General features: G+C 40.9%; 1 protein-coding gene across 5 annotated transcripts in view; it reads right to left on the reverse strand.

Annotated features, from left to right (window-relative positions):
• RBMS3 (RNA binding motif single stranded interacting protein 3) overlaps positions 1-7,225 on the reverse strand; it is a 1,098,743-nt gene extending 1,091,518 nt beyond the window's left edge. For 3 of the 5 annotated variants that reach the window (XM_074984403.1, XM_074984401.1, XM_074984404.1), the window contains exons 1-2: positions 7,131-7,225; positions 6,377-6,564 (exon numbers count right to left, since the gene is read on the reverse strand). In XM_074984403.1, coding sequence (XP_074840504.1) covers positions 6,377-6,553 — 177 coding nt within the window. In that variant the 5' untranslated portion in view covers positions 6,554-6,564; positions 7,131-7,225. Of the gene's footprint in view, positions 1-6,376; positions 7,047-7,130 lie in introns of those variants that run through there. The other 2 variants (XM_074984402.1, XM_074984409.1) reach the window with 2 other exon arrangements.
• Between the last annotated feature and the right edge of the window lie 5,063 nt (positions 7,226-12,288).

Genomic DNA, 12,288 nt, shown 5'->3' on the forward strand with positions numbered 1-12,288 from the left:
TTTCGAATTGCGCACTGCTGCCATTATGACAATTTTCATGCCAGTGCCTCGTTAGCATCTTCCAAACTGCCTCATTAACACGCACCCTCCAAAAGGAGGGGGCTAGCGTAGATACAGCCCATGTGTTTAGACCCTGTGTTTCAAAATAGCTAAGTGCTATTCCAAAATGCGTTATTGGCCATGTCTACAACAGCAATCTTTCAAAAGATGATCTTCCAGAACATATCTTCCAGAAGATCTTCTTTCAAAAGAGTGCATCCACACACAAAAAAGCGGCTCGAAAGATCAATCCGCTCTTTCGATAGAGAGCGTCCATACAGTCCCCACTCTTCTGAAAGAACGGGCAAGGGATAAAAAAATTGAGCACCATGAACACATACATTTTTTTTAAAGAAGATTTCGAAAGAAGGTGGTCTTCTTGATCTGGGAGTGGAAGACGGTTTCTGGAAGAAGAGCCACATTCTTTCAACTTCAGATTGAAAGATCACATTTTTTGTGTGGATGCTTAGCATGTTCTTTCAAAAAAGGATTGGAAGAAGGGTTCTTTCAAAAACAAGGTTTGTTTTTGAAGGAACTGTGTCTACACGGCTGGTTTTGCTTTGAAAAGCCTCTTCTGGAAGCAAGATTGGGAGAGAATATGCAAATGAAGCATGAGACATGTAAATCTACACCTCATTTGCGTTTGCGAACTCAATCATTGCATTCCACTTCTGAAAGCAGAATGCCGTGGAGATGTAGCCTAAAGATAAAAGCAAAAGTCATTTTATATGAGGCAACTGTTATGCTGATACTACTATATGAGTCTAAATTCTGAAATATGAGCAAAGCCAATGAATGAAGGATATTGACTGAAGAGCAGAACTGGTAGATAGTAACACAGCGTTTCAAGCTGCAGAAAATAAATTAAGTGACAAGAAAATGGCTTGGGCACAAAATAATGTTTTAGAGAAGATTCAAGAAGAATGACTGACATGATTTGGAGATCTGTCAAGAATGGATCCAGAAAGGATATTCATGGCATTACATACCAGAGAGCAAGGAACTAGGAACACAAGATGACCAAGGATATATTGGATAGGTATAGTGAAGAATGCTTGTGAAGCAGGCCCAAGCACAGAAAGTGATGGAAAGACATCATTTGGTCCCATCACTGCAGGATGGGAGTCAAAGAAGACAACATTCCTATTGCAGTGATTAGTGCATCATAAAGCTTTATAATACGTGCCTGGGAGTTCTACCAATGTACTAGAAAAAGCCAGTGCCTTCTAATATTACCATCCTCTCCATACTTCCCCCTTGCTTTTGAGGACCCTTTGGTTTGTTTTTAATTACAAAGGCATGCTTCTGTATGTGACATCATAGGACTCCAGCATTTGAGATGACTTCTGCACCTCTCCTTTGTGTTTGATGTGCCCTCCACATTATCACTGTCTGAGAGACCAAAAATGTTATTTCCCCTCCCTCTACAACTGTTACCTGATACCCTTAACATTTAGTTTTAAGCATAAGACCTCACTCTTCTCTTGCTAGGCTCTAGATACACCACTTGAAAAAGAAGAAATTCTATTCTTTGACTCATTCACTGAAGATATCTGTACCAGGGCATTGCAGGGCTTCCCTTGGTCCTGACTCTGCTCTATTCCAAAAATTACTCAAGAGACTCTCTGGCTCAGCAATCTCCAGTAAATAAATGACATGCAATCCCATCTCCTTTCCACCACAAATGGGTCGGGGTAGTGGGGATGGGGGTAGGGGAGGGGGAGGGAAGAGGTCAAACCTTCTCTTTCCCTACACCCACAAGGGAAGAGCAATCTCTCCTTTTCTGCCCATCAGCAGACACATTCCACTCCTGTCCCTCACCTTTCCTTCCAATGGGCCTGTACATGGCCCAAGGCTAATTGGGCTGACAGCTGTTTTTCATTTGCCACTCAGGCACAGGTTTCTCTAGCCAGCTCCTATTTACCTCCCTTAATTGGTAGCTGGCATGACAGATGACTGAGTCAGCAGTTCTTGCTCAGGACTCTGTCACAGTATCATAACATCAAACTGAAATAGCTACTCAAAACAACTGATAAAGCTGGCAACAACCCAGGAAAGCAAGTATGAGGATCCTTGTGTCTAGAACCTAGATCTGCTGGATCTGAGTAACTGCGTATCCATGCCACCACCCACCAGCTCTTCCAAAGCAGCTATTAAGAAGCTCTCAGCCCTGTGGGCCCAAGTACCCCAGTATATGCCAACCTCAGAAGATTCAACTGAAAGTGCTCTCGAGATCCTCTCTCTACGCACGGAGGGGATACCATGAAGTTATCTGTGCAAGCAGGCAGATTCCCAACTCAATGCCACAACAGATCTTGCTCCAGCCTTACTCCAACCCTTTGCCCTTTTGCTCCTGACCCCCGTTTCTCTGCAGGCTCCTGATTATCTGCTCTGGTTTCAGGTTGCTGACTCCTGCTCCACTAGGCCTGCCCCCATGGAGATGACACCCAATGCTTAGTTGCTGAAGAGCAGCTGGAAGTAAGATACACTGATAGAAAGTATTGTACCTTCTCATGATAATATACAATTAAGTTAGAATTAAATTGTATTTAAAAACAAACACCACCATCACTACCCATAAAACCAAAAAAGCAGTGAATATGGGGAAAACTATCAAATTTAAAGGCTTTGGTCCTTTCTGGATTATAATAAAGAGCTGACTTCCAGTCTAATACTGAGTGCATTCAACACTACACTCAAAGCACTGTCTTTTTTTCCTGGAGAGCTTACATGCTAGCACCACTCTCGCACAGGGAAGAAGTAAAAGAGCATTTTGAGTAAGGGCATCTAAATAAGCACACAGTGCACTTTAGGATTACTGTTATCAAGAAACAGAACAGCTTCTGAACTAGAATACAATGTGCTCAGCCCATATAGGCTTATTCTCTTGTAACTTTAATGTACTCATTTTCAGGTAAATATGCAGAAGGTCCTTCAATGTGCAGCTGTTTCACAAGGGTTTTTGCATCTGCAATCTGGGTATAAAGTGACAATTGTGGATATTCTTGTACATACAGTAAGTTCATTTACACCTGCTTGAAAAAATGAATTATGGACATTTTTTCTATTTAAAAATAAAGAGTAGAACATTTTTTCTACTATTATGTGTGAAGCTAAGCACTTAAATCGTTATGTAGACACCTACCAAAAAGCCTGATTTTCAAAGATGCCGAAAACCCAAGGTCCTGCAGAAGTACCTGCTCGGCATCTGTGAAAGTCAAAATACTGTGCTTTTATATAGGTGCTCAGTAAGGAAACAGAAGACTTACTTTAGTTGCCTAAAATGAAAAAGTGTGATCATAGCTTCTGTTCTAGCATGAGACACATTAGGGTCACAAGTTGCTAAAAGTTGCTATTACCAAAGCTATCTTTCACAGCCAGGTCCTTGACTAGATAAACACTATCAAAGATACTATTCCTCTATTACGACTGTAAGCATGTGAGTATTCTCACTAACATCAATGTGACTATTCACATATTTAAAATTAAGCATGTGTTTTGATGCTTTATTATATTGAGACCTAATTGCTTACTGTATGGTTGACAGGCCAGAGAAACCAGAAAGCTCTTAAAAACCCACTGAGACACGTTTGTGATGTCTATCTACAGTTGGCTTCCGATTTGACAACACTTCATTTTGTCACAGAGTGAAAAATGTAGCTTTACTGATCATGAGCCTGATCCAGCTCCCACTTAGGTCAATGGCGAAACTTGCATTGTCTTAAGCGAAAGTGAAACTGGACCCTAAAACATAATGCTTTTTATTACTCAGGTAAGAGTAACAGAAAGAAGCGCTGAAGTTGGAATGCTAAGCTGCCCTGAAATCATGATTTTTAGAAAATTTTAGGAAAAAAATGAGCATGTGTTTCTATCTGCAATATATCAGGGGATCTCATTGTTCTTATATTCTTTATCATTTACATGTGGTGTGCTCTACCACTATGAAATATAGATCTTAATCAATATGTTCTTAATGTCTATGCAATGGTTAAATAAGCAAAGATCATGTTATTTCTGTCCAATTAGAAAGATATTAGATGATGTTTCATGCAATATTTGTTTTTTGGATTTTGGACTGGAAAAGTATGGTTTTTCCCATGTTAATATGAAATGTGTTGGATTCTATTATCATTTTAATGGCTTTTTCCCACATTTTCAATGCAATCACTTCATCAGAGACCAAAAAGATTTTGGCATTAATGAAAAGAATAAATTGTCCTGGAAAAGCATCCAGAAAACACTCATACGGTTAGTAAGGTTTGAAATAGCATAGCACTCCCCTCACATGTAAACTCAAGGTCCGGCAAATACTTTTGACAAAAGCAGAGTTAAAATAGCACCTATGTTGAAAAATAAAAGGACACATACCTTTGAAAGACTACACCAACAAAAAAAGTATTTTGATTCTATGTCAAGCAGTTGCTGACAAATATGCAGGAAAACACATCAGTGGAATACTCAGTTATCGACACCTGTTAATTAGCTAAATGTAGTCAAGTCTCATCTAGTACTCATTTCACCTGCAGTTGTATGTGCATTTGCCTTCCTGGTACCCACTGCTGGTAGAACATTAGACAGACTGTGTGTTGCATCAAAAAAGTAACTACTGAGCATACATTTCTGCTGATGGCAGGATTTTTAAATCCTCAAGGCACTGGCACAGCCAACACATGTAAATGGCAGCATGAGCTCTACATTTTAATGACTTTGTAACCTAATATTGAAGGAATACATTTAAAGATGTGTTAGTAACTCGCACAAAAATTATTACTAAAATTGAGCATAGACAGTCATTTAAATATGTTACACTAATATGCATTCATGACAGAATTATATATTCATACACTACAGGGACACTGAAGTGCTACCTACATATATGAGAATATTTAAAGCCATCAGTTATCATTTTTACAAATTAAAACCTTTCATCCACTTTACTGACCAATAAAGTCCCTGATCAAATTTTCAATCTAATATTATGTTTTTTAATCCAAACAATTATATTGATTTTACAAGATGGTCAACAAACCAAAAAGTATCTCATCTATGAAACACATACGTAAATATTGTGAACTAGTTGTCTCCAGCAAAGGATACAATAATTTTAAAATATTTATCAAGATAATAGAACTCTAACTATATAATACGTGGCCTGATGTAGCTCTTGCACTAATTTATTTCATAACTAGTTTACATTATTATATTGCATGTTTTCTTACACATTTCTAACATAAAACTCTACTACATAGTAAAACTACTTTATAAAACATGGCTCACTTCCAGTACAATGCAACATTTTGAAATGTGATTAAAATCTATTCATGTGATCCTTATTCACCAAGAAAACTGCATAGATTTCAATGAAACTTTAAGGATTTTTTGTCATTAAACTTACGTAGACTACTACTTGCAAAATTAATTGCTATATTAAAACATAGGTATTTGTCTGATTGTATCTGTTACATGCCTATACACATATACAATTTATAGGCTTCAGTTAAGTAAACCCATCCTGGGAAGTATTAATGGAAATGAAGACAATGCCTACAGACAAAAGCACTGATCAATGCACTCTACTAACATTATCTTAATGGCAATATTTTCTATTACATTTTCCTTACTCTATGATTTATTTAGCAGAAGCTATATAAACACCAAAGAATGCAATTTGACCCATTTCTCATTGCTCTCAGTTACCTAAAGGTTTTCATTCAGTACAGTAGTAAGCAGCTGTCCCTTAGTCTACAATGACACAGCAGGGTTGAAGAAACAGATTTACTAGGCTTCTTTCCTTACAGGTAACTCGCCTCTTGCCTTCTGCTAAAAAAGGATGCTAAGGAAGAAGAGGCACTCACAATACTAAATCCTGAAAGTAAGATAAACTTTAGCACCAACGTTTTATCATTTCCAATTTCTCCCTATCTAAGCCCAATAAGCCACTTTCAATGCACTGTACATAGAACAATGCATTTGAGACAAATGCACATCAGTTATGTTTGACTGGGCAGCGAAGTGCTTCCTACCCATTGCTATTTTGCACTGACCCTCCCTCATTTCCCTTGTCCTTAAACAACCTTCCACTCTGCCTCTGTGCCTCTCCATTACCTTTAGAAAGAAAACACCCATCTCTTATAACAACAAAACATAAGAATAATCAGGGTACACTTCTTCCTAGTAAGGCCAGATGCTTTCACTTCTCAAAGTCACCATCCCCTTCATCCCCTCCAGAATGGATTCCCTCCTCTTCTCTAATTTTCCACCTAACCGCTAGCCAGCCTAGTTCACTACAGAAGGCTCCTCTGCCGGGCCATGACCGTTTTAAAGGCGGCGGACCTACCTTTTTGTCTTCTTTCTCACTGTTTTGCCTCTTCTCTAGATTATTGCTGTCACCGCCAGTTGCACTTTCCCCAGCCTGCCCATCCTGCTGTTGCTGCTGCTGCTGACAGCCTCCAGACCCCTGCGAGTGGGGGATGGGCTCCGGGCACGGAAAAACTCCCTTAACATCCATCTCCATCTTCCAGTTCACTGTATTTCGAGACAAAAGCCGACAAAATACTTTCCACCGCCCAGCGCCCGTCTTCTCTCCTTCCTTCAGGGGGCCGTGGCGCGCATGGCTCCGGCTGCCTCTTCAGCACCGATCCGGTGGCTGCAATTCCCCCCTGGAGCCTCCAGACTTTTGCATCTAGTGTGTGTGTGTGTGTGTGTGTGTGTCCTTGGGGCGACGGCCTTCCCTCGCCCCTAACCAGCCGCCGCTCCCCAGGCAGCTCGCCGGCGCCCGAGAGGAACTCCCTGCCCCAGTCCGGCTGTGGGGGGCGACTGACTTTACGCTGTCTCAGTCCCAGGCCCGGGCGAGCCTTTTCGGCGGCCGCCTTTCGAACAAAGTTAACTGGCGGGAACTCAGCCCCGGGGGCGGCGGGGCGGCCGAGGGGGGAGTCAGCGGCAGCGAGCGCAGCGGGACTGACAATAACGCGGTAATGTCAAGTAAAAGTTAAACCTCCCTTTCTCTCCCCTCCCCCCGCCCCGCTCTCCCTCCCGCCGAGCCAGCGCCGAGGCAAGCACAATACAGCCGAGGGAAAGCCGCGAATTCAGACCTGAGCAAGGTGCTGGTGACGAGGCGGGCGGAGGAGCATTTAGCCGATCGTTGCCGTGATTTCCCCCCACCCCACACACACACACACGCGCGCGCGCGCGCGCCTCGGCCACCCCCGCCCCCCCACCTCCCTTCTCTGGCAAGCGTGGTCTCCTTGATGTGAAGCTCCTCGCCGTGGTCTGTGTGTGTGTGGCTGGAGCTCCCTCTCCCTCAGTCTGCCAGCGCCACGCAGCATTGCACAAGGAGAACTGGAGTCAGGAGAAAAACAAGAGCAAATTTAGGCAGGAAATCTAAACCAGCGCCAGCCACTGACTTCCCAGTTTGAGCTAAAACCCACCAAATAAATAAAATATAGGAAGGGGAGAGTGAGGACAAAATAATGTTATAGCAACAGAGACTCCAAGGTACATACCGGGTTATTTAATTCCCTTAGCTCCCCTAGTCTCCAAGTTATTGGGGGGAGGAATCCTAGCTCATTAAGAATACTTTAATTATAAAACAATAAAAATAATTGTGACACCCCCCCGGCCGTTTATCTTTAAATTAAAAAAAAAAAAAAGAATGGCCAGCTTAAACCAGATAATTCTTAAATCAGGACACCATCAGGTGACCAGTCTGCACTTCTAAATATAACACCACATTGTCCTGAGGAGCTGCTGCTTTAAAAGTTAACGAGAAAGATCTGATGGAAGTCTGCATGGAATTTTGTAAGAGCAATAATCCACGCCATAAAAATATAGTACCAGATCCTCAAGAGCTTTGTCCGTTTACGTCAAATAGGATCTGGCCCAGGATATTTTGGCAACTATCTGCTATTTAGTGGGCTCATTTGGTTCTTTCCCTGAATTTCATTATATCCCACATGGGTTTGTTTCTGCACGTACCCTGACAGGTCTTATTGCAACAACATAGTGGGTAAAGGGCAAAGGTAGTTTTGTAATACTGAGAAAAAAGTAGCACAAAGCCAAATAGTTTTTTAAAATAGAAACCTTTTAAAAAAGAAACCATTTAAATACGTGAGTGCTAAAAGAATAAAAGAGCATACCTAGCTAAGCGTGAGCCTTATTCTCCTCTCATTTACAATTGAGTAAAGCATGGGTAACTGATGAATTACTGGCATTTTAAAACTAATATAAATGAGAAAATACTCAGATCCTGTACATTTTATAATCAAATTAATTAAAGGCAATCTACATATTATTGAATAGTAACAGAGGGAGCTGTGCTAATCTATACACTATCACAACAAAAAGCAGTCAAGTAGCACTTTAAAGACTAGCAAAATAGTTTATTAGGTGAGCTTTCATGGGACAGACCCACTTCTTCAGACCATAGCCAGACCAGAACAGACTCAATATTTAAGGCACAGAGAACCAAAAACAGTAAGCAAGGAGGACAAATCAGAAAAAAATGATCAAGGTGAGCAAATAAGAGAGTGGAGGGGTGGAAGGGGAAGGTCAAGAATTAGATTATTATTATTATTATTATTATTATTATTATTATTATTTATTATTGAGTGTGGGTATGATGAAGATTTGAATGCCCAGCACTGAATATACTGCTATTCTGTAATGTTATAAAAAGAAATTCTAGTTTGCAAAATGTTTATGGGTTCTTTGAGAACCTGTTTGCATATCCCTAATGTTGCGGAACTCTTCAAGGGTAGATTTACAAAACAGTATCAAAATAGTTCGCTTGCATGAAAAAAAGCTACCCAACAATCCATGGTGCCTATGAAACTATAACTGAACTCATTAAACAATAAGACCCGAACCAAGTAAGCCCCTAAATATGTGCATTATAATATTATGTACATTCTTAAGTGTGTTACTTGAACAGAGATGAGATAGTTTCAGCAGTATAGGCTGAAAAATAGGAGGGTATGGATGTAAAGTCCAGGCACCTAGCTTTTCACTCCTTACTGGACCATGGTGGTCTTATGCATGAAATTTGCCTAATGGCCAAAAAGCTACTCCTGGAACAGGAAAATGCTATATTATCACAGCTCTCTTTTGGGAGATTGAGATCAGTGAAAACCCCACTTACCCTGTCTGAAGAGTCCATATTACCCTTAGCCTCACAGCTGAATTCTGGAAAAGTAAAGTGGCATACAATCATCTGCCCGAGCTGTACTGCCATATCTTCCCTTCTCCCAAAGTGCCAGCATCCCCATATACAAAATTATCCAGCACACTCTAGCCATACCAGTGTTCTCCAAAGCATACTTAGGTGTACTTAAGCTCTTCAGCACGTGCAAAAATGAGATTTTGCTTCCAAAATGCATACACTACTGGCATGCAATAAACCCAACCCAGTGCTTCTAGAATTTGACACATATTTGCCTGCTGTTGATTGGTTGGTTATATGTCATATATGAGAGAAGATGGTGTGCCTCCTCTTCCTCTTTGCTCAAGACTGTTTATTTTCCTATTTGAAGTGGTACCAAATCCAAAATATGCATATCTTTTCCTGCATACCTCATGTTGACTGTAATGGCTTTTAGATCAACCAAAATGTATGTAATTGGGTCCTACATTAGAGTCATATTACTAGCAAATGTAACTCTTTATATACTTGAGCAAATATAAGCTGGATGAGTAGGTGCATAACTAATAATATTTTTAAATAATTGTATTGTGTTCTCTGTAGTGTCTTGATTCATAGAGGAACTACTGCCACAACACCTACTTCCGCAATATCTTATTTACAAAGTTAGTAAAATGCTGAATTATATCCAGACATTAAAGAACCAATGTCATTTGCTGGAAAACACTCAGACAACACTCCCACACACATAAAATCCCCAAAATCCCTAAAAATAAATAAATAGACAAAAGCTAATGCAAATGAAAACATCTTACTATATGCTCTGAAGCTTGCAAGGTTTTGGCAGACAATCAAGGAAAGCTAATTCCAAAGATGGGTGCCCTTGACTGAGAAAGCACTGCACTAAGCCTTCGGTGTTTAACCTCAGAAATCAATAGGACTGTAGGGTATGTCTACATCGCAACATAAACTCAAAGTTAGAACTTTGGCTCAAGCCTAACCTCACTTCCATTTACACACAAATCATGATAACCAGGCCCAGGGTCCCCAGACCCCACAAAAGTGAAGGGTCCAAGCCTGAGTCAAGACAGAAGCCTGAGTTCAAACCCTATTACTCTCCCATGTAGACAAAACCCCACTAGACTCCTGCTTTGAATGTCTGCTTAAAGGTATTCCACAAACCTGCAGGTCAACTTTTTTGTCCTTGGTGGACAAATTTTCCCCCACTGTACCATGAACAACCAGCTAGAGCAGTCACATTTTAAGAGGATGTTAGAAATTCTGGGATATGGATGGGTGGATTTGGGCCCAGATAATGTGTAAATACTGGAAATCCAGGATGGGAACAGGATTCAGATCCAGGATTCAACTGTGGGTATTACAAATGTGTGTAAGCACTCAAATCCTAGGTTAAGATACCCAAGGTCCAATAACTTGAGGTCTACTAACCTTGAGCACACATTGCAGTGTAGACATATCCTCAACACTTTTAAGGAGGCATAGTGAGAGAGACCATTTCTAGACAACCAGACTGCAGACCATTTGGAAGGCAGTAAGATGACTTAAGTTTAATTTTTTTGAGCTTCGACTTTTATCTTTGTACTGTAAAATACCTAATACAGCACTTTAAAAATAAAATAATTGTAATAAAAAATCTGATCATAATAGTGTGTTCACAGTAGCTCTTGTCATTCAGGACACTGGCTGCTGCACCAGACAGAGCTTTTAGGTGGATTGCCAGCTTCTCTTAAGTAAACATATTGTAGTAAATGAGACTGAATATGACAAAGGTGTGACCAGTGGGAGGTCTGTACCTCAAGATCAACTATACTTCAACCCATAATTCTACTACTGTGTAAAAACTCATGGACACTGTTAGCTCTAACATGAGCAATTTTGTTGTAAGGCGGGCTTATGCAAAAAATGCAGCCACCACCTTCTTCTAATCTTTTAAGTGTTTCTTCCTGCTTCCAGCAAGCATCCGGGTTGAGTTGAAGCAAGTTTGTTTTCATCCAGAATTCAGTCTTAGTAAGGGTATATCTACACTATGAAATTAGTTCAGTTTTATTAGGGTTGATTTTCTAGCACCAGATTTTATAAAGTTGAGTGTGCATGTCCACACTGGCACATAAAGTCAACAGAATGTGTACTTATTAGGGTTGCCAGCTTCAATTTGTCAGCAATGCACTTTGGGTAACTTTCCCATAGTTTCTGCTGCCCCACTGCATTGTGGGTTTCTGTCCCACTGTCTGATGGGACAAAATGTGCCACAGGTGGTTCTGGGTGTGTGTCGTCAGCCTCCCATACTGCACTTGTCTCCTCCCCCCTCCCTTTGGAAAGCAACAGTACAAAGTGTTTTCTCACCCTTTTTCCTATCCATGAAGATGCTACTGAAAGGCTAACATGGAATTCATAAACTTAACATTTTTTTGGTAAGTACTATGAGTACCTCATGCATTGTGCTGCAGTATGTGCAGAGCCTACGCAGTCATCAGAGCAGTGAAGACTACCAGGAAGACACAGATAAATATGAATTTAAAACACTGGAGAGGAGGAACAGGGAGTTGCTGGCTGCACTCTATTCTTTGTACACAGTGAAGTGCTGGTTCTGGTGTTGTGAAACAAGCTCAGAGTGGTGAGTCTGCATTGTTGTGCAGGTGTCTACAAAATTTCCAAATGCATAAGGCCACTTTAATGGAATTTTGCGAATTGCTTTTCTTCATCCTGAGATACCAAAAAGAGACATGCTCTGAGAGTTGAGAAACTTGTGGCAATAGCTCTCTGGAGGCTTGCAACACCAGACAGCTACCTGTCAGTGAGCAATCAATTCAGAGTGGACAAATGTATGGTGGGAGCTGCTGTGATCCAGGTAGCCAAGGCAATCAATATCCTTCTGCTATGAAAGACAGTGACTCTGGGATTTGTGGAGGACATAGTGGATGGTTTCGCTGCGATGGGGTTTCCTAACTGTGCAGGGCTATAGATGGAATGCACATCCTTATCTTGGCTCCAAACCACCTTGCCACAGAGTATATAAACCGCAAGGGGTACTTCTCCGTGGTGTTGCAGGCATCAGTGGATCACAAGGGACATTTCACCACCAGCAGTGTGGG

This window comes from Carettochelys insculpta, chromosome 2 (genome assembly GCF_033958435.1).
Source record: "Carettochelys insculpta isolate YL-2023 chromosome 2, ASM3395843v1, whole genome shotgun sequence".
Taxonomy (NCBI): domain Eukaryota; kingdom Metazoa; phylum Chordata; order Testudines; family Carettochelyidae; genus Carettochelys; species Carettochelys insculpta.